General features: G+C 39.3%; 1 protein-coding gene across 10 annotated transcripts in view; it reads left to right on the top strand.

Moving 5' to 3' along the window:
* The window catches only part of KDM4C (lysine demethylase 4C), a 432,363-nt gene that overhangs the window by 231,394 nt on the left and 177,687 nt on the right, over positions 1-23,282 (top strand). For all 10 annotated transcript variants that reach the window (XR_002731803.2, XR_002731804.2, XR_002731805.2 and 7 more), the window contains exons 9-12: positions 4,386-4,579; positions 7,682-7,920; positions 9,866-10,188; positions 14,167-14,275. Coding sequence is in view for 7 of the 10 variants with exons in the window: in XM_023213146.2 (XP_023068914.1) it covers positions 4,386-4,579; positions 7,682-7,920; positions 9,866-10,188; positions 14,167-14,275 (865 nt within the window). In the remaining 3 variants the exon portion in view is untranslated. The remainder of the gene's footprint in view (positions 1-4,385; positions 4,580-7,681; positions 7,921-9,865; positions 10,189-14,166; positions 14,276-23,282) is intronic.

The raw sequence follows: 23,282 nt of genomic DNA, 5'->3' as shown, positions 1-23,282 counted from the left end.
AAAAAGGTAAATGTCTTCAGCATCAGTCAGATGGTACTTAATGGCGGCCAGCATTGTGAAACCTATAAGACAGCTAGTTGTGTATTCAGACCCCTTAAGTTAGTCATTATGTTCCTGTGTACTCAGTGGTTACACAATTGAAAACCCAAAGAGGCTGGTGGGTAGGATAGTGAATCTCACATCGCTTAAACTCCCTTTTCCCCCCAGTTACTATCCTTGTGACATCCAACAAGTCAGTTAGCATTTTTGTGCCTCAGTTTCTTATCCATGAATTAGAATATGATGATTCAAGTGGATGACTTACTTCCTAAGGTTTATTCTGGGTTCAGGATGCCTTCTAATTGTGTTAACGTAGTCATTTAAAAAGAAATATCTGAAAGAGTCTCTAACAAGGAAATCAGTATACCTGAACATTTTAATAAAAACATTTTAGAAGAAGGATTATATACAACATTATATTCAACAATATGCATCCATGCCATTTCTGTTTGCTTTTTTTTTTTTTTTTTCTTTTTTTCTTTTGAGATGGAGTCTTACTGTGTCGTCCAGGCTGGAGTGCAGTTGTGCGACCTCGGCTCACTGCAACGTTTGCCTCTTGGGTTCTAGCAATTCTCCTGCCTGTTTCCCGAGTAGCTGAGATTACAGGCATGCGCCATCATGCCCAGGTAATTTTTGTATTTTTAGTAGAGATGGAGTTTCACCATGTTGGCCAGGCTGGTCTCGAACTCCTGACCTCAGGTGATCTGCCCAACTTGACCTCCAAAAGTGCTGGGATTCCAGGCGTGAGCCACCACACCCTGCCTGTCTGCTTTCATATATGATCATATGGACTCATACAAATATTTATGTTTATAAAGAATTCAGATCTCTAAGAGTGTGCCGAGCCCTATTTTTATCTGATCTTTTTATCATCCATATAAACTGTGACATGGAGTGCATGAATTCAGAACAAAATAACTTTATCTACCCCCTGAATACTAAAGAGTTCAATTTCATGCTGTTTTACATGGCACAGCAGGAGTGGATTGTTTAATATCTGTAACTCTGAACTTCCACAACCTTTCTATCAGATATTCAGCTAAGTGTTGAGAAGCAGAAATTCTAAAAATAATTTCCACAGAATCTTTTGGAGACCCTGGAGCAAACTGTTTGAATCCATTCCCCTTCTTTTTGCATAGTTTTTGTCTATGTGAACAGTGCTCTCATGGGTCAGAAAGATTGAGTTTCTAGTCCCATATCTTAAATTGCTTTATAATTGCCTTACTTTATAAGGGAGACATATCCTGGCACAGTGAAGCCTGCACATATTCCAGAGAAATTAATCTGAACCTATTAGAAGTGGGAGGAGGGAAGGAAACTTATTTTGGAAAATTGTTAGCTAGGCTGGTTAACCTCTATCAACACAGCATGGTATCTTGCATAGAAAGCAAATATAATGAGTCCCGGATGTTTATTCGCAGCTACAATTTCAGTTTGGTTATGGGTCATAGATAAAGAAGATTGAGATGGAAAAATGTGGCCATTTAAATTATAAAACATGTTATACGTATTGAATGTGGTTTTGTTTTGGAATTTCCACAGTAGATTGGGTAAGAGTGTAGAACTGCTAGATTTGAATCTAGCAAAGTCTCTGTTACTTATTAGGTATGTGACCTTGGACTAATTAATGTGAGTCCTCCGAGCCTGTCTCTATTTCCTTACATTTTTTTAAAGATTATTTAACAAATATTTTTAAGGGACTCTTTAGGCACCTAGAATATATTTCTCTATACGAGAGACACTGTGTGTATGCTCATGGTTAAGAATAGAGTGGTGTAGGAAGGTCAGATGGGGCAAGGTATCTGAGATAATTCACAATAATGGTTCATTAAAAATAAAGTAAGAAATTCAGGGCCAGGAGCAGTGGCTCACACCTGTAATCCCACCGCTTTGGGCGAGGTGGGTAGATCACCTGAGGTTAGGAGTTTGAGACCAGCTTGGCTAACATAGCAAAATCCCGTCTCTACTAAAAGTTCAAAAATCAGCTGAGAGTGGTGGCACATGCCCTGTGATCACAGCTACATGGGATGCTGAGGCAGGAGAATCGCTTGAACCAGGGAAGGGGAGATTGCAGTGAGCTGAGATTGCGCCACTGTACACTCCAGCCTGGGTGACAAAGTGAGACCGTGTCTCAAAAATAAAATAAAAATTCAGTTAGGGTATTACACCTTTTTTTTTTTAGACTAACATATCTGAACTTGCACAGATCTACGTGATTATGAGAGTGTAGTCTGAGGAGCTAGAATAAAATTACATGTCAGGCCTAATTAATGGTTTTGGCCCTGTTAGTTACCACCACCAGACATATTCTTGGTTAAATAAGAGGTTACTTTGATTCCTGACTCTTAGCAGTGCTTTGTTACTTCTTAATATAGAAATAATGAATAAAAAAATAATGAATAATTATGAATTATGAAGTCATAATACAAATTAGAAATGATTGTTAATACATTCTTAATTCTTATTTTCTTCACTAATATTAGGGTTGTTAGAAAATAATGAAATATAGAATGTCTCTTCCATTTGTTCATAACATATATAGATGACACTTTAAGAAAGTTTCTTGTTATAATTCCAAGCTTTTTTCCCCCTTTTGTCAATAGATTACATCTTAATCCAAAATATCTTTCAATTTCTCAGGACCCTCATTTTCTGTATTCCAGTGGCAAGATAATTATAGCAAGATAACTTTGAACCCTCATTATATGTAACCAATAATAGAAAGCAGTGGTGTAGATAAATAGTATTAGGTTCAGAGGAATAGTTGGGACGATTTATATTCAGAGCTAAGGATGAAGTTTTGCTGGATAGCAGACTAGTATGCAGGAAGGTGGTGTGGTAGGAGGAAAATACTGAAGTAATGAAGCATATGGGGCATTTGGGCTCCCATAACTTGGGTTGAAGAAGAATATTCATGTTGACTTGCTGTGGGAGAGAAACCTGAAAATCTCATTGGTGGAGTAAAATCTTGGAACCCTTAATGCCAGGCTCATAAATTTAGACCTTATTCTAAAGGAAAAGCAGGGTGATTACACCTTATTGAACTCAGGAATGAATGATTGTAAGATATTTGGGGCAGATGAAAGTAACAGCTGTAATGATGGATTATTGTTAGGAGAAATGACAGGCAGGGAAATGAGCCTTCTATGCTAGGATTCAGGGCCTGGCAGTGCAGCTGCAAGGATGCTGGCAGAAGGAATTGATACAGGAGACACTGTATATGGAGACAAGGCTGAATTTTTAGGGGTGAAGGCGTAGGGAGTGTCTAGGAAATGTGGACTATGAATGTAAGAGAATAGAACTGTGGTATCATTTGGTATAAACAGTGTGGTTTGCAGTTGAAGACATTGAGTTTAGGTATTTTGAATGTAATGGTCATTAGGATGAGAACTCTGTGGTGGGAGTTTGGGTTTGGATATTATTAAGACTTTGGAGTTAATTTGCATGGAGGTGATAATTGTATCACCAAGATATCTAAAGTCTTATTGTGTCAAAACTGTTCAGTCAGTCTGTTACCAGGTACGTTAGGGATTGTCAAGGTGTATCAGTTAAATCTTGGAGATTATTTATGCACCACCATTTGAATGATAACTTCCCTGTTGCTTAGTGTTGGCCTAGACCTGATAAAACTTTGCGTGAAGTCTTTGTAGAAAACTTGGTTAATAAGATGTGACTGATAACTATGTATTCATGAGAATTAAAGGCATAGTAGATCAAAATAATTTTTTCTTTGAACTTTTCGCCTTTACCCCATGTCTTTGTTTTAGTGGATATGTTTGTTGTTGTTGTTAATGGTATTGGATGTTGTATGTAATGTGATGTAGAAAAGGCTATTCATTTGCTCCTAATTTTGGGTTACCTTATGACAGTTTGTTAATAACCATAAATATAACAAAATATATCTTGGAGTAAATTTATCTCAACTCATTGGTTAAAGTATTCTAATCACACATTCGTTGGGTTGTTTTATTTGTTGACAACCCAGGTTTTCAGCTTTACAGACCTTTTAGTGCTCAGTTCATTGACACATCATTGTGATGGGCAGATAGTCTTTCCATTGCAGACATGCTTCCAAATGAGCACTCTTTCCTTTTAGTTTTTCTTGGTACGTAGTTCCCTATGAGGTCCACAAGCCATTAAAACCACATTATAAATGTGAATATATAGATTCTCATCTCTATTCAGAAGAAATTGGGTTTATCACCCACTGAATGTTTGATGATGTAATGCATTATCCTCCATTATGTAGTGACTACGTATTCATGGATGGTGTGTTCAAGGACCAACTTTGTGTTACTGTATAGTTAGCGAAACGTTTAACACTCTCCAACCTGGTTGTGTTTCAGTGCACTTGCAGGAAAGACATGGTGAAAATTTCAATGGATATCTTTGTGAGGAAATTTCAGCCAGACAGGTATCAGCTTTGGAAACAAGGAAAGGATATATATACCATTGATCACACGAAGCCTACTCCAGCATCCACCCCTGAAGTAAAAGCATGGCTGCAGAGAAGGAGGAAAGTAAGAAAAGCATCCCGGAGGTAATGACCCCCCACCCCACTGACCCTCCTTGCCTGTAGTGTTTTCTCAGTTAAAATGGGTCATTGGATGTGGCAATTTACTTGCTTTTTCTATTTATTAATCATAACTTAATACCTTTCTGAAAATGTGACACAAATTATTTTTAACTGGTAGATGTGTAATAAATACAATGTAGGAAGAGATATATATTTATTTTGTTTGAGAATATTCCTGAAGTTACTCTACATGGCAAATAGAACAATATAGAACTTGTTAGACCACTTACATGAATGTATTTTATGGTTGTATTGTTCCTTTCTGTGCATTTCCATATGTTAATCAATGACTTGATTTTCCACTTTTTCATTTTGCCACCATTTTGCTTTTTGGCTTTAGTGGTCATCTTCTTCATTTGTCCAACATCCGAGCTACTACTGTCATCTGGATGCTTATATTTTACTACATTTTATGCACTTGGTTTTATTCTTTTGTAAGATGTAAAACACAGCACATGGCATTTCTGAAACATGCTTATCCTTGTGAACTTTATTCTCCATTCCGTCTTTGTGGCCAGGATCATTTCAAAAGCTTTTAGATCTGCTGTGGGCATCTTGTTGTTTTAAAACCTATTGAATAGGGTGTGTGTTGTATTGCTCAGGTCCTTAAGCTACCTTTTAAGGCTCTTATGTTTTCCAATTTTATATTAAATTTTCCTCTTCAATATTACTCATTGTTTTTCTTTCAGATTATAAAAGTAATATTTGTGCATTGGAGGAAATTTGTAAAATAAGGAAAAGAATAATGAAGGAATCCCATATCACTCATAACCTCACTATCCAGAGATAACCAGTGTTAACATTTTGTATATATCCTTTACCTATGTATTTATTATGTATTTTATGAATATTATATATCTTTCCAAATTTGGGGCCATGCTCTATTAACAATCTGATGATGAGTTTTGAGTGTTTTTTTCATGTAACTGATTGATTTGCTGCAACATAATTTTTAATGCCTGCATGTGTTTTATCCCCTGTAGAGTGTTTCCACCTTTTTTGATATTAACTAAGTAACACCATAATTTTACATCTTTGCCCAGACTTATGATGCTTATTTTCTGTCTTTTCTTTTCCCTGATATTTGTTTTCTCCTAATTTAAAATGGTAGTGAGTGAAAGAACCTTAGTAACATGGAGTCAAACTTCGGCATTTTATAAGAGCTAGACCTGAGGTGCAGAACTAACTCAGGTGTTGATATTTCACCCTATAGTTTACCGCAATGATTGTCAATGTGTTTGTTAGTAGGTCAGGACCAACATTTTAAAATGAGGTGGTAAAATAGAATAAAAACTACTGTAGTGCTTCCTCTGTGGTAAGGGCAAATATTCACTCATAACGTGTGAGTATGTGTGTCTGTGGTATATAGTGCCACTATCTGAAATGTATAACTCACTGTGTGTTACATTCAAGAAAAGTTTGAGAAATACTAATTTGGACAGTCAGTGTTTTTGATAAATGTGTTAATTCATAGCACTAAAGAAGCCAACATTGGAAGGAGGCAGTATCCAATCCTGAGTTCAGAATACATACCAGGAGAACATCTTGAACATTGTTCTTTAGTGGATGGAAAACACAATATTTTCATTAGGTGTATGACTTGGTTTCCAGTTATTAACCACAGTGGGCCTTTTGGGTTGATAGAGACCATAGATTTATGACACTTGAACAGATCTAAATACTTGTCAGTAGGTTCAAATAATCAATGGAACTTGTTTACCTAGTTAGAAAGCCTGACTATGGGCTTGTTTAATATGCTCAGCCTTGTGGCTTGATATTTAGAGATTATTGATCTCCCTTTGGAAATATCCCATTTAGGGAAGTCTGATGAAGGAAATGATTCATTGACGTCTCAAGCACACGTCAGCCTTCTTTTTTTCACACGTACTACACCGTTTATAATGTTGAGATTTTTCCCACATCAGCCAATGCATGGATTTGCAACAAAAGCGATGATGGTGATGACGATACTACTACTGTTACTGCCATCAGCAGCAGGGAAAGCTGATTTATATAGGTTATTGCTGGCCACCCTATTCTCTGCTCTCCCTGACTTTGTACAGTGCTTAGTCCTGTGGTGGTTTCTCGGATGTGTGTAATACATATGGGTGTGTTTTGGACACTGTTGCTTTGAGTTGATTTGTAATTGTTCCTAGTTGTTAGGAATGTTTGTTTCATATGTAAAAAGCATATATGCCAAAGCTATCAAGTGACTTGCTGGAAAATAGAGAGGAAGAAGATAAAAATTGTGTTCACTCTGAAAATAGTATGTTGATATATGATGTTAAATACATAAAATTAGGCTGAATGTGGTGGCTCATGCCTGTTATCCCAGCACTTTGGAAGGCCAGTGAGGGAGGATCACTTGAGGCCAGGAGTTCTAGACCACCCTGGGCAATATAGTGAGACAGTGCCTTTATGAAACACACACACACACACACACACACACACCCACACCCACACACCCTCCCCCACCCCCACCCACATCCACACCCACACCCACACCCACGTACCAGTTAGCCTTGTTTCTGTTTTAAATCCTTTAGCTGTTGATGAATTGGCATTTAATTTGAACTATTTTCATACATATCTGACAGTTATACAAAGCTAAATGAAAAGTAGTCAGTAGTTTACCTTGAAATATAAAAAATTTACTTTTAGCACTAGCTTTACAGGATATCCTGATTTTTCATTTATTTTCTTCATTATCTAAATATTTTATTTATTGATTTTATTTCTCTCTCAACATTTTTTACTTTATTTTTATTTTCAGACTTTTAAAATGTTGCTACAAAATTTTAGCTATGGCCCTTTTACAAAATAATGTTTAATAATCAATTATTTACAGTTGTGTGAATTTTAAAATTTTATTGATTGATCTGAGAATTGTTCTTAAGATTTTGATTTCAAATTTAATATTTCAGTTGTGATCATTGACTTGGCAAAGTGATTAACAATGTCAGTTTTTTCCTTCTTTAAGCAAGTGAAAATGACATTTATATTGGGATGTGTTTTTCATATCTGTTGCAAACATCCCGCTCTGACGACCGCTTTTCTTGTTGACAGCTTCCAGTGTGCTAGATCTACCTCTAAAAGGCCTAAGGCTGAGGAGGAAGAGGAAGTGTCAGCTGAAGTCGATGGGGCAGAGGTCCCTAACCCCGACTCAGGCACAGATGACCTCAAGGTCAGTGAAAAGTCAGAAGCAGCAGCGAAGCTGAGGAACACAGAAGCACCTTCAGAAGAAGAGTCCTCTGCTAGCAGGATGCAGGTGGATCAGAATTTATCAGATCATATCAAACTCTCAGGTGAGAAGATGGATGATTATGTTTCACATGTAAGTAGTAGGTGGTTGATGATCAGATATCTTAAACCGATGTTCACTATGACAAGTATCTGACTAGTCCACGTAGCTTAATCAATAATCTACCCAAAGTCATGGAGTAACTCAACCAAGAGTCCCAGGGGATATTTATAGAAAGCCTCACTGCTGTGTCTCACAGAATTGTGAGACAAGCACCCAGCAGTGCCTATTTGGTTTAATAAAAAAGAAGATACTAAAATGAGATTTTTTTTTTCTTAGTGCAACTCAATTTACAATATACATTTTTGGAAGGCTTCTTTTGAATTCACATGAGTAGAGAAAACCAATTATCGATAAGTCTTTGTAGATTCTTAGCTTTCGACTTAAGAAGAAAATAAAGATCAAGGTTTTAAGAACAACAACAATAATAAAAAGTCAACCTAGTGAAATGACATGTATAGTCCCCTCGCTTCTCTTCTGTACTAAAACAATTGTCTAAAAAATCTCAGCTACTTTGCCTTTTCTCCCTTTGGTAGCATATTTTTCTGAAACTACTTTAATGATTTGCCTCTTTCATATTTGTTGGAGTTTTTGTCTCGTAATAATCAAGCTAATTCCTGTGTTCCTCTCATACTTCTCATCCTGTAAATCCTTCCTCATGGGATTCCCCCCTCTGCCAGAATCTGACTCCTGCTGCTGCTTCCCCCTCACTCATGGCACCATTGCTCTTGCCTGGACGACTGCAGCAATTGCTCCCTTCTTATTCAGGAGTGTCAGCTGTAGTCACGCCAGCTAGTCAGTTCTCCAGGTGACCATCAGAGTGATCCTTTAAAAGAAAAAAAGCTTAGGTCTTCTCACTACCTTCTTCTTAGTATTATTCCACCTACAATAAAAGAAAAAGTCCTCATATAGTCCTGAACTGGTCCTCAGCTGCTTCTCCAGCCTCATTGCCTTTGCTCTTGAAATAGCTGTGTGGATAGAGTTTAAACCACAGAACTTTTAAAAAATGAGTTTGTGTTTTGGTGGAGAGCTAGGCAAATAACCACATAATTACAATCCAGTGTGGTAAGTAGCATTATAGAGCTCACTTAGGATGTTGCTGGTTTACCAAGGAAGGACTTCAGACACACAAAAGCTGGAGAGCCAAGGTTTCTTGGCAAAGGTGATATCTGAATTGAGTTTCGATGAATGGATACGAGATAGCAAGGTAGAGAAGGTAGCGAAGGGAATTACAACAAATGCAGAAAAGAGAGTTAGGCAATACATATGGATATTTCATTATAGTCCTTTTTTTTTTTTTTTTTTTTCTTTTTTGAGATAGACTCTCTCTCTGCCGCTCAGGCTGGAGTGCTGTGGCACAATCTTAGCTCACTGAAACCTCTGCCTCCCAGGTTCAGGCAGTTTTCTTGCCTCAGCCTCCTGAGTAGCTGGGACCACAGGTGTGCACCACCATGCCCGACTAATTTTTATATTTTTAGTAGAGCTGGGGTTTTGCCATGTTGGCCTGGCTGATCTCCAACTTCTGGCCTCAAGTGATCCACCTGCCTTGGCCTCCCGAAGTGCTGGGATTACACATGTGAGCCACCGTGCCCGGCCCCTCATCATGCTTTCTCTTATACTGTGTTTAATTAGCCAGTTTATGAATTGCTGGATGGTTTTGCCTAAGGGCCCTCAATTTCATTAGTTCTGTCGCTCTATGGTTCTTTGCACGTTGATCTCCAGATTTTGAACCCTGGCATAATACTTAAGTAGAAGAACTGGATTGTTCAGTATCAGAGCTAGTATGTGATGGGTACAAATGAGGCTTGTTTTGTGTGTGTGCATGTATGTGTGTGTGCATGCGTATGCATGTGTGTGTAAGATACGGAATCAGTTGGGAATAGTTTACTAATTCTACTTAGTAATAATACAATGCAAGATTTATTAACAGTCTTCTGTTTTATCCTCAGGAAACAGCTGCTTAAGTACATCTGTAACAGAAGACATAAAAACTGAGGATGACAAAGCTTATGCATGTAGAAGTGAACCTTCTATACTCAGTGAGGCTGATGAGTCCATTCCATTATCTAGTGGTTATGAGAAGCCCGAGAAATCAGACCCATCCAAGCTTTCATGGCCAAAGTCACCTCAGTCATGCTCATCAGTGTCAGAGAGTAATGATGTGTTAACAGAGGAAGAAGAGAGTGATGTGGAGTGCCATGGGAATGGCCTTGAACCTGGGGAAATCCCAGCGGTCCCCAGTGGAGAAAGAAATGGCTTCAAAGTCCCCAGTGTATGTGGCAATATCCATTTTTACCATATTCATTATATGGTGAAAGCACATTTTGAAAACAACATTCTCTACACTGAAATCCTCCTTTAGGGCACAGATAAATAACATTTTACATTTATGGGTCTTAATCATATTCATTCAGTAACTGGGAGGTAAGCCTTTTGTGAGCTTTGGCTCAGATAGTGATACTTCAGCACATGCAGCTTACGGCCACATGTCGACACTTGGTTTTCTTTTTTTTGTTAAAAAATTAAACTCTTTATTTTGAGGTAATTGTAGATTCATATGCACTTGTAGGAGATAGTGCACAGTGATTCTTTGTACCCTTTACTCAGTTTCTCCCAATGCTACCATCTTAGAATACTATACTACAAAGTCACAGTCATATTGACATTGATACAGTAAAGATCACAGAATTGTTCTGTCACTTGCAGAAGAATTCACCTGCTGGGCACTGACTACTTCCTGCTAATAGTTAATTCCTCCTGGTCCCAGCCTTCCCACAGCTTCTGTTTCAGTGTCAGGACTCACCTGGTCATGCTTTCTTCTTACTCTTTCCTCATGGACCCTGAATCTCAGGACCAGGGTGACCTTTCTTGTCCTGCCCCCTCCTCGAAAGATCTGAGAAAAGACCCCTCTGTGTTATTTAGCTTCCCATTGTGACTTTTTGGAAAATTGTACATTATTGTCCTTGTGCAGTATTAATATTCCATATTCAGTAGAAACTGTCCATGTAGCCGTAAGAGTGGATCAGGAGAGCTAGGACTGTCTGTAGCAATTGTCAGAATTCAGTACTTTTTTTGATGTATCCAACCTGATTAGGGAATTCAAGTAGATGAGGAAGAAGTAATTGTTTGAACTGACAAGTTGCGCTGGCTGCAGAACAGACACTGCTCCTGCTCGTTTCAATTCAAAACAGGTCTTTGTGTCCCTGAGTAGGAGCAAGGGAGGTTGTATAAGGATAGCAGCTTTGAATACCCTGCTTCTCAGCAGCCGAAAAATGTTAATTAAATATACTTTTCTGATTTGACCCAATAGCATTTATCTTTTTATGTAGAATTGTATATCTCATTGAATTTATAAACACTTACCAAAACAAGAAAGATGAAAAAAAATATGGTCTGGTTTCTTTGAAGAGGCACCTAAGAGTAGTCTGAAAATGGCATTTACATACTAGTAAGCAAAATTTACAACTTTGGCCAAATGTGGTGGCTCATTTCTGTAATCTCTGCACTTTGAGAGACCGAGGTAGGAGGATCCCTTGAGCCCAGAGGTTCGAGATGAGCCTGGGCAACATGGTCAGACCCTGTGTCTACAAAAAAATTAAAGAAAAATTTAGTGGTGTGTGCCTGTGGTCCTAGCTACTAAGGAGGCTAAGGGTGGGAGGATCACTCGAGCTCAGGAATTCAAGGCTGCAGTGAGCTGTGATCCCACCACTGTGCTCTATCCTGGGTGACAGAGTAAGAGACCCTGTCTCTTAAAAAGAAAGACGGGGGTGCAGGCGCAGTGGCTCGTGCCTGTAATCCCAGCACTTTGGGAGGCCGAGGTGGGCACATCACGAGGTCAGGAGATCAAGACCATCCTGGCTGACACGGTGAAACCCCCATCTCTACTAAAAATACAAAAAAATTAGCTGGGCCTGGTGGTGTGCGCTTGTAGTCCCAGCTACTCAGGAGGCTGAGGCAGGAGAATGGGGTGAACCCAAGAGGCGGAGCTTGCAGTGAGCAGAGATCGCACCACTGCACTCCAGCCTGGGGGACAGAGCGAGACTCTGTTTCAATAAAAAATGGAAAAAAAAATTATAACTTAATTTCATGAATGAATTAAATGTAGCCGAGCAGATATTCTTTGGACAGGTGAATGAGTCAAATGCCCGCTTTAGTTACGTTTAGTGACATTCTTTAAAGTAGAATGGAGCTGAAAGTTTCAGATTTCTTTGTTCTCAAGGAAGGTGATTATAGATCTAGTGCTGTTTTCCTTCATCTTTATCATTTCCCCGAGCAAAGGCTGACAGCAGAGAAACCAACATTGCTATTGAAGGCTGAGAGGCTTGGCTTGCCCGTAAGAATAGCTGCATGACATTCTTTTCTTACATCGTGGTGTTGGATAACTCCTAGATGTAATACCGCCCCACTTAATTTTTGTGTAGTTTTGGTCAGTGTTTTTTAGTCATTAGTGTATACTGATAGCTGCTGGTGTTAGTTGATCTACTCAATAAGTATTAATGTTATTTTTTAAACTCTGTCTACCCATCCATCCATCCATCCATCTTGGGCTCCATGCTGTGCCTGGAACACACTACATATGTTCTCACTTTACGTGCTATTCTTGCTTCTCCACCAGATAATCATATGTATGCACTCAAAGTTCCCCTCAAGTATCACTGTATCAGAAAGGCCTTCTCTGATTACTCTATAAAACTGCCCCTCCCCATCACTTTCTTTTCCTTTGTCCTTTATTTTTCTTCGTTGCATATTTACGGAGAAGTATCTGATAAATACGATTTATTCATTTATTATATATTCCCTTACCCCTCTATAATCTACGCTTCTTAAGAGCGAAACCTGACATAATTTATCCTGTTATAGCTCCAGCTATGACAACAGTATGGTGCACAGCAGTGTGTTGATATTTCTTCTTGGCTGAGTTATAATTTCCCATGTTGTTTTATTAGCTATTATAAGCACAGATAGCTGTCTTCCTATATTGCATTTGTCATTCTTTTCTTATTCCTAGCTTTGATTACAGTGGTCTTACACATTTTCTTAGAATCATGTGTTGGAGTCAGAGGCCAGAGTAGTTTCTCTATATCTGGCCACTGCTGCTTCAGCTTACCAGGAAGAAGACTAAGATTGTTTTCTTTCATAGTCAACTCTTGATGTAAGCCCGCTGGGTTCAAACTCTCTCTGATATCCTCTTTCCCCTCCTCGTGCCTTTAAAAATTTTGCGTTGTGCAAGCAAGAGAGCTTAAAAGGTGGGTCCTAGCTGGAAGGTGTAAGGATACACAAGACTTTCTACCTGAGAAAGGAATATATAGTCTATAAATCCCAGGACAAAAAAATCATTGGTAAAATGTAAGTGGTTTCAACATGGCATTAATGTATCATTGGAAAAAGAGAATACTTTTGGTTTCTTGTTTGACTGTTTATGTATGTGATCTAGAAGTGGTGATTCATTTCTGAATGGAAAGAAGTATACAGCCTCAACTTTGCAGGATTGTCTTCTCTGGGAGGATCGAAAATAAAATTCCTTGCTAAATGTTAACATGGGAACATCTTAGAGGTGACCAAGAGCCACAGTCCTGTATTTTTATGAGAATGCAATCTTAGATTTACTTATTTATTTTTGGAGACAGGGTCTTTCCCTGTCACCCAGGCTGTTGTTCAGTGGTGTGATCTTGGCTTATTGCAGCCTCGACCTCCTGGACTCAAGTGATCCTCCCACCTTAGCCTCCTGAGCAGCTGGGACCATAGACATATGCTACTAGACCTGGCTAATTTTTTTTTTTTTTTTTAAATTATTGACACGGAGTCTCCCTGGGTTGACCAGGCTAGTCTCAAGCTCCTGGGCTCAAGTGATCCTTCTACCTTGGCCTGCCAAAATGCTGAGATTACAGGCATGAGCCACTGTGCCTGGCCTATAATCCTAAATGTAGATTAGTTGTAAGACCTTTAGAAAACTTGCTAACTGCTTAGCTTATTGCAGGTTTAATAGGCTTACCCTGCCCTACAGTTTGTATTTTAATACAAAGTAGAAGAAGAGTTAATTGACCTCTGGGTAAAATTACTAGAATTGATTCCTATTTCTTTTGACCTTAAGGTTAAATTTCTTAAAAGACTAATTCCCCAAGAGGTAAACAACCACAAGATTTCTTCAACATTAAGTTATAAATCATTGTGAACTGTAGGGTTTTTTTTTTTTTTTTTGTAGTTTGTTTTTGATAATGGTATTTCTCCACCATTTTTGTTCTGTAACTAGATAACAGAGGGAGAGAACAAAACCTCTAAGAGTTGGCGCCATCCACTTAGCAGGCCTCCAGCAAGATCCCCGATGACTCTTGTGAAGCAGCAGGCACAAAGTGATGAAGGTGAGATGGTGACCCTTTTAGGATTTTTTTTTTTGGTGTGTAAAACAAACTATTGTAAAAAAATTGCTGGATAGAAAATAAATTCAACAAGTAGCAAATACATACTATTAGGAGATCATACATAATAAACAATTTACAGGTAAAAGGAATTTGGAACTTAGAGTTAAAGAGTTACTTCATATAAGCTAGCCTTATTACTGGTAAAAGTCTTCCAGTTTTATGTCATGGGGTAAAATCAGTCAGCCTTGACATATGTTTTAGGGTTCTACAGAAGAAGCTGAGACTCATTTCCTAAAGATGTTGGATTTTAGAGTTAACATGCTGTAGGTTTCTTTACATTGTCTTTACTTTTAACTTCAACTCTTTACATTAATTTAACCACCTTCAGTAAAAATCTATGTGCCATATCCTTTTCCGTATCCTTTTGTAACTGGTGTGGGGTGAAACATCCTTTTTCCTTCACTAGATTGCTGTGATGCAGCTAGATGTAACACAGTTTCATTTATAATCATTTGCCATTCCTGGATGTAAATTTATCTTTTTCCCCTTTTTGTCCTTTTTTTAAGACAGGTTCTCGCTCTGTTATTCATGCTGGAGTGCAGTGGAGGGTGATCACGGCTCCCTGCAGCCTCAACCTCCCAGGCCTAAGTGATCCTACCTCAACCCCACAGCAGCCTCAACCTCCCAGGCCTAAGTGATCCTACCTCAACCCCACAGCAGCCTCAACCTCCCAGGCCTAAGTGATCCTACCTCAGCCCCACAAGCAGCTGGGACCACAGGCATGCACCATCACGCTTGGTTAATTTAAAAAAAAAATTTTTTTTGTAGAGATGAGTTTTGCTATTGCCCAGGCTAGTCTTGAACTCCTGGGCTCAAGCAGTTCTCCTGCCTCAGCCCCGCAAAGTGCTGAGATTATAAGCATTAGCCACTGCGTGCCTGGTTACCCTTCTTACCTTTCTTTTATAAAAAAGAAATTTTTATTGCCTCAAATTAAAAATCAGATCCCTGACTAGTAAGTGTCTTATAAATGTCTCTTAGCATCATGAAGGCCTTGTTTTTTCTGTGTCTAGAGGATTAATTGAGGCAGGTTTTCTGTTAAGAATCCTTCTCTGGGCCGGGTGCGGTGGCTCAAGCCTGTAATCCTAGCACTTTGGGAGGCCAAGACGGGCGGATCACAAGGTCAGGAGATTGAGACCATCCTGGCTAACACGGTGAAACCCCGTTTCTACTAAAAAATACAAAAAAAAAAAAAAAAAAAAACTAGCCAGGCGAGGTGGCGGGCACCTGTAGTCCCAGCTACTCGGGAATCTAAGGCAGGAGAATGGCGTAAACCTGGGAGGCGGAGCTTACAGTGAGCTGAGATCAGGCCACTGCACTCCCGCCTGGGTGACAGAGTGAGACTCCATCTCAAAAAAAAAAATCCTTCTCTGAAGTATTCTCCAGTTTTACTTATTGAAATTATTAACTAAGGTCACGTGTCTGTGAGAATGCTGTTAAGCGAGTAACAAGAAGCTCAAGTTTCTTGTTTATATAAATTTATCAGAGTAGATAGATATCTTTCACAGATTTTTCCCCCCCTTTCCCTCACTTTTCACTTATGTTCCATATTTAGCTAGAAAACAAGATCATGGCTGGGCATAGTGGCTGATGCCTGTAGTCCCAGCTACTTAGGAAGCAGAGGTGGGAGGATTGCTTGAGCTCGGGAATTTGAGACCAGCCTGGGCAACCTGGGGAGACCCTGTATCATAAAAAAGTAAAAATATCATGAATGTAGGGATTAGGGATCCTAGTAGTTTCTATAAAACCAACCCACGGTTGAATTCTAACTCTAGTAATAGAAGTAATGCGACATATCTGCATTTATTTCCATATATCACAATGTTGAGTTCTTTTTTTTTTTTTTTTTACTACTTTATTATACCCAGTACAAACCATTTTCCCTTTAGTGTTAAGATAATTATATGACAATTCTGTGTAAAGTAATTAATACTTAATGTACAATAGTCATGATTGTAATTACCCTTTCCCATGGTAGACTCTCTTCAGTATAACTTTTCTGAAGGGAATAGGCTATGCTAAGGCTGTACCAATACATGGAGAAGGCTACTTTCTCCTCTGTCCTTATTTGCCTAGGAAGTTATTTTGATATGGGCCATCATAAATTGGCCCAGAGTTTCTTTTTGGAAAGCAGTTCTGATTTCAGTTTGTATAGCTTGCAAAATTTATAAATGGATTGGTTTGATGAAGTCGTCTCAGGGGTTTGAGGTTAAATATTTTGTAGAAATGATGATTGTAGCTTTTGCAACAGTCTTTCTTTCCTTTCTAATATGTTAAGGACCCCTGGTGACTTCTGGGGATTTTTCAGAATTGATTAGAAAAATCAGAGAAGTTTTGTGATGGCTTAAGGTTTTTACAAGCTTTCAAACTGACAACAGAGAATATTCTGTTGCCCGAAGTAAATTATTTACATCACTGGGAACTTGAATGTTACCTCAGCCATTTGCCTCTGTGTCTAAGTTGCCTGCAAAATTGAAAGTGAATAAACGTTATCATTGTTAGATTGTGATGTGCAGTGAGTTTTTTGCTCACTGGGAGCATACAATTCCAAATCCAACTTGTTTTGGGGATTTTCTGCGCTCACTAGTCTGCTCCTTTTGCACTCTTCATATATAGGAACATAACTATATTAGAGCATCAGAGAATTTTGCATCTTTAAACAACAATCAGTGTCTTCTGTTGGTGAATGAGCATTTCTCTATTGAAGCTGGAGAGTTTCTTCCTAACAGAAAGGCTGCACAGGGGAAAGTGACTTGGTCCAGGACCTCTGGGAGCTGCTATGCCACTGAGAGATGAGCCACTTGTACATTGCTCTTCTCTTTAGAACAGTGCAGTGGCTCTTTGATACTCAAATAACCTGAAATGCCATAGATCATTCTGACTGGTGGCACATCCTGTAATTACAGGATCAGGAAGGACTTTGTGACTCTTAGCCTGTTATTTTCTGGGAAAAGATTTTCCATGTTGAACAGCAAAACATGAAAGTTGGTGGTGGTGGAGAAGAGGGGTCTATATAATAAAAGAATGATGATTAGAATGTGTCTATATAAAAATTAGCATCTAACTTATTTTTTGGTGAAAAAATCTTAAATATATACTACATATGTTTATATTTTATAATTTAAATGAAAATACTGAACTGCCTCTTTTTTTCTTTTAATTGAAATGTTTTTTGGTTGCATTTTTTTCTAAGGTTAGGCAGCTGGATATGGTGACTGAAACTTCAATTAAAATTCTGTTTAATGCTCAGTTGTTTAAAAATTATACAAATGTATTGAAACCTAGACTGATTAAGCAAAGCTGTTTGGGTTGTTTTATTCTCGAAGCATCCAGGATATGTAGGTATTCTTCTGTTGCCATTTGTTGATATTATTGGCATATTCCTGCTCTTTTCTGAGTTCACTGTCCATAGGGAATGAGGATGTATATGAAGTGCATGGGTGAACTGTGCATGCTCTTGTGCACCCATGCACTTAGGGGAGAGGGCAATGCTCTTTCTCTGGCCATGGAACATATTAGAAGTGATGATAATCCCAGCACTTTGGGAGGCCGAGATGGGCGGATCATGAGGTCAGGAGATCGGGACCATCCTGGCTAACACAGTGAAACCCCATCTCTACTAAAAAATACAAAAAACTAGCTGGGCGAGGTGGCGGGTGCCTATAGTCCCAGCTACTCGGGAGGCTGAGGCAGGAGAATGGCTTGAACCCGGGAGGCGGAGCTTGCAGTGAGCCGAGATCCGGCCACTGCACTCCAGCCTGGGCGACAGAGCCAGACTCCGTCTCAAAAAAAAAGAAAAAAGAAAAAAAAGAAGTGATGAACCCTGAGGGGCAGCCAGCTTAGAAATCTATGGCAGTATTTATTTCTCCTCCCTCCCTCCCTCCCTCCCTCCCTCCCTCCCTCCCTTCCTTCCTTCCTTCCTTCCTTCCTTCCTTCCTTCCTTCCTTCCTTCCATCCATCCTCTCTCCCTCCCTGTTGGTGAAGATGCCTGCTCAGAAGCTCTCATGTTTCCTGGAATTGTTAACTGCTTCATTACATGTTAAATGCTCTATTTCTCTGTGTGGCTTTGAAGCCAGTTGTCATTCAGTGCTACCTTCTCTCTAGCTTCATTTTCCTCAACTTTCCTACATGAGTTGTCCTTTCTGTTTAGACTGTCAGTCCCTTACCTTTTTGGCACCAGGCACTGGTTTTGTAGAAGACAGTTTTTTTCCATGGATGGGAGTTGGGGGATAGGGGTGGAGATGGTTTTGGGATGAAGGTGTTCCGCCTCAGATCATCAGGCATTAGATTATCATAGGGAGTGTGCAACCTAGATCCCCTACATGCATGGTTCATAAGACGGTTTGTGTTCCTATGAGAATATAATGCCACTGCTGATCTGACAGGAGGTGGAGCTTAGGCCTCTCTGCTCACCTCTTGCTGTGTGACCTGTTTACTAACAGGCCACAGACTGGCACTGGTCTATGACCCGGGGGTTGGGGACCCCTGATTTAGACAACTTCTTCCTTACCCTCCCCCTGCTGCTTTTGCTTCCATGCATTTGCCCAGGCTGTTACATTACCTGTGGCACTCTTTTCCTTCTTAGAATGTTTCAATCCCTTGTCACCACTCACCTTTCCTCTTCCACCTCTCCTGCCCATAGACTCCATATGTGCTTGGTTCTTTTGCACCACTGATCACCTTACACTGTGATATGTTCTTTGTCTTTCATGTGTCTGTCTACCCACTCTCATTCCTCTCCTTTGCTTCCCCTATCATGCTTTTGGTAGTGAACATTTCACTGCAATCATGGTAGCTTAAATCACTTACGGATTCAGGAGCAGGAATACCCTGCATAAGGCAATCACTCATCCTTGAAATCAGCCATTAAAAAGTTAAATACCTCAATGTGTTACATACTGTCATATTAAAAGAAAAATGTAAATCCTTGTCCAGGAAATAGTCTCCATATATATGTGTATAGAAAAACATGTTGTTTTAATTACCTGTAGAAATGTGATAAATTATATATTTAATATGTCAGCTCTTTCAGTTTTGTATCTTGACAGAATTGAAAATCTCTTTACCACTGTGCCAGCTTCTATAATTACCTCAGAGTTAAAATGCAGCTGACCCATTGCAGATGTGGCTGGTGCCTTGGAGTTTGAGGGCTTTGGAGCTGTGACATCACGTTGGGTCAGTAAGTGACTCCTTCTTAAGGACTAGTTTATTTAGGCTATGGTGGTTGTACAGGCTGTGGTGGTCCTGAGAGTGATTTTTTTTTCCCACCCACAACAAGGGAATGATGCATACACTGTTGTCTTCAGCACATTAATTAGAGAATGGGTTTTTTCCTAGGATTTTTTTTTTTCTTTTGATTGCTGAGAAAGGAGTGTCGTGTGAGGAAGGAAAGAAGAAAGATCAAGACTAAATCAGTTCAGGAGAAGTCACTAGTGAACTTAAATTTCCTACTCTTTGCAGTTTGTATTTCTGTTGTTTTATGAAACCATTCTGTGAAACATAAATATGTATAGAATGTTTTCAAAGTATCATGTTTAGCACTGTCGGGATAATGCATCCAATATAAGGTTAAGTTGGAAAATACAGTTCAACTAGGTTTGTTTACATTGGAAACATTTTGAGGCAAGTAATTATCTTTTGATAGTTTCAGAAAGTACTTACATCGCACTGTCACAGGCTGGAGTGTAGTGGCAACATCTCAGCTCGCTGCAAGCTCCGCCTCCTGGGTTCACGCCATTCTCCTGCCTCAGCCTCCTGAGTAGCTGGGACTATAGGTGCCCGCCACCACACCCGGCTAATTTTTTGTATTTTTAGTAGAGACGGGGTTTCACTGTGTTAGCCAGGATGGTCTGGATCTCCTGACCTCGTGATCCTCCCGCCTTGGCCTCCCAAAATGCTGGGACTACAGGCATGAGCCACTGTGCCTGGCCCTGCAGGTTTAAAATTTTAAAATATATTTAGGGGGTACAAGTGCAGATTTATTACATGGATATACTGCATAGCGGTGAATTCTGGACTTTTAGTCTAACCATCACCTGAATAGTGCACATTGTACCCATGAGGTAATTAATTTCTCATCTCTCACCAGGTTTGGTATCTGTGTTTGCTGCCTTGCTGCCCATTTTGATATCATTCAGACTCACAAATGTTTTAAGCCATGGCATGCTTCTTCTCACTAGCATTCTCATCAGCAGCACTTTAATTGTGCTGATGCCAACTCCAGAACTTCCCTTGATGTGACATTGGGCAAATCATCCTGCATTGACATCAGTATCTGAACATGTGCTTTATCACACCCCCGCCCCCCTTCTCCTGGCCTCATGGTGCATTGTGTGTTCTTTGAAGCTTTCATCCTGCACATGTGTACATTTGTTTCCCAACATTTCTTATTTTACTACATTGTTTTCAATTAAAAAGTGAAAAATTGTTTTCAATAAAAAATTTCCAGCTTTTCCTGCTGTTACTTCTAGTCTGCTCATTGCTTTTGTGCTTACTGTGTATCCAATCCCCTTGGTTAAGAGATGAGGTTAATGATGTTTCTAATGCAATTGTAAACTAAGGACAAGCCGTGCTAGTGTACAGAGGACTTCGTGAACATGACATTTGCTGACACAGTGATACTGCTCTGCTCAGTGATTCCCACCACGTGCTAGTGGTGAGTATAGCTAACATACTTGTGCTGACAGTGGAGTTTTGCTGGAGTCTGTGAAAGTTAACTGGAAAATTTATAAGAAAATTGCAAGACTGTTACTAGGTGATTTTAATTTTTTTTTTATGCTGATAATTTTTCATATTTTCTGTAACAAACATTTCTTTTGTATTTGTCCAAACAAGTGTTTTTTATAGAGACTAGGCGTATCAATATGATGGAGTAGGTTACCTGATAATCCCCTAGGTATAAAACAACTAGAAATAATGGATAATATAAAATAAACAACTTTTATACGTGCATAGAGAGGCAAAAATAGCACAACGGATAATACCTCTCCATGCCAACAAATGAGGGTCAGTCGGCTCCAGCACTCTATTCACTGTGTGATGTGTCGGTGCCTGCGTTTACAAAGTAGTGATGGTAGCAGCACCTGCCACATGGAGGAGTTGTTTTGAGGGTTAAAAAGTGTTTGACACATAATGACTGTTGTTGCTGTTGTAAGGAGGTGGAGAAAGTGACCGCTGATTGGTAAGGGAGAGCCAAGTTGTGGCTGTTTAGGAGAAATTTGCCAGGACCATAATGGATGCAGAGCAATCAGAACTAGGATGCTAAAGGACCTCTCCGACATTCTGAGCTAGAGTCTTAAAAGCCTACACACTTGAGAAACTTTACTTAAGTACACACTTGAGAGAAGGAAAAAGTGGAAAACAAAATCAAGAAACAAAAACAAGAGAGCTTGCTTGCCGGAAACTTAGGCTTGGGTGGTGAAGGGCAATATGATAGAAGAGAAAGTTATTCGAAGAATTCCTACCCATGTGGTCAAATTTATACCTCTTCTTCTAAGTGAGAAATTTAAAATGAAACTTAGGCTGGCGATTAATGCCTCCAGGGCATCTGGCACAAGCAGTTGCAAAATCTTTCAACACCCCCTGAATAAAAGTCTGGTTGACTAACAGTCAATAGAATGTGGATTCTTGACTTTGTGCTTTATATGTTTTTTGACTTTGGGTAAGTCTTCTCTCTGCCCTCTTTCCTCCTGCCTAAAATTTGAGGCTTGGTCATGAATGATAAGTGCTCCTAACCTATAAGTTCATGTATGGATTTTGGGCATTTTGAATCTCCTGGAATAGCATGTGGTGACAGGTTGAGGGCCGCTTTTCCAAAGAGCTGATTGCCATTAATCTAAAGTTTTACTTACAACTCTTCAACTATAATTTTATGATTTCTAGAATAATTAACCCAGAAAGTTGGAAAGATGCAGATAACCAAGTGTACTGTGTTTAGTGAAGTGCAGAGGCAACCTCATCTATTAATACAAGTTTGAATATTGGCAATATTCAGATTAAAGCCCTGGTTTTGGGTCTGATTTTCTCTAATCTGAATTGTCTGAATAACTCTTTATCAGTCATCACTTCAGCAAGTGCACTACTGTAATGAGCTGTTAAGCATCTTTTTGAAATTAAAGACAGCTTACGCCCTGATCCCTATCTCTGTAATGTCTACATGCCTTGAGGATTAGATTAAGAGTGTATTTCAGGCAATGTTACAGTAATTTATTTCTTGCGAAGTCTGTATATATATAATGTTTCATTCAGTAGTGGATTGAATATTTAAATATAGAGATGGAAGAGGTGGAATTGGAGATCTTTCTTGGTGTTTAACCATCATTTAACCCATCTAACCCAGGTTTTCTGTTGTTTTGAAGAATAAAATGTATACCTTTATTCACTTTTAAGTAAGTGAAACCTCAGGAAGTCCTGTTTGACAAAATTTGATTACTTCCCTAAGTGGTTTTCTCTAGTTCACATTTCTTTTATGAGAACAATTGTTTATAGGCCGGGCACGGTGGCTCACGCCTGTAATCTCAGCACTTTGGGTGGCCGAGGCGGGCGGATCACCTGAGGTCAGGAGTTCGAGACCAGCCTGGCCAATATCGCAAAACCCTCTCTACTATAAATACAAAAATTAGCTGCGTGTGGTGGCGTATGTCTGTAATCCCAGCTACTCAGGAGGCTGAGGCAAGAGAATCGCTGGAACCTGGGAGGTGGAGGTTGCAGCGAACTGAGATTGTGCTATTGCACTCCAGCCTGGGCAACAGGCGACAAGACTCTAGTTCCAAAAAACAAACAAACAAACAAACAACAAAAAAACAGTTGTTTATAAGCAATTGAATACTAAACTGGTCCTATGTGTGTTTTCCCAGGACTAGAACAGCCCACTGATTGCACTTTCATTCTAGGCTGTTGTTTTTCTGGCATTGCCTGGGATTTCCTGTGGTATTTTCTGAGTACTTCACCC

The sequence above is a fragment of the Piliocolobus tephrosceles genome, chromosome 14 (assembly GCF_002776525.5).
Source record: "Piliocolobus tephrosceles isolate RC106 chromosome 14, ASM277652v3, whole genome shotgun sequence".
In the NCBI taxonomy this organism is placed as follows: Eukaryota; Metazoa; Chordata; class Mammalia; order Primates; family Cercopithecidae; genus Piliocolobus; species Piliocolobus tephrosceles.
This window is presented reverse-complemented; position numbering and strand designations above follow the sequence as displayed.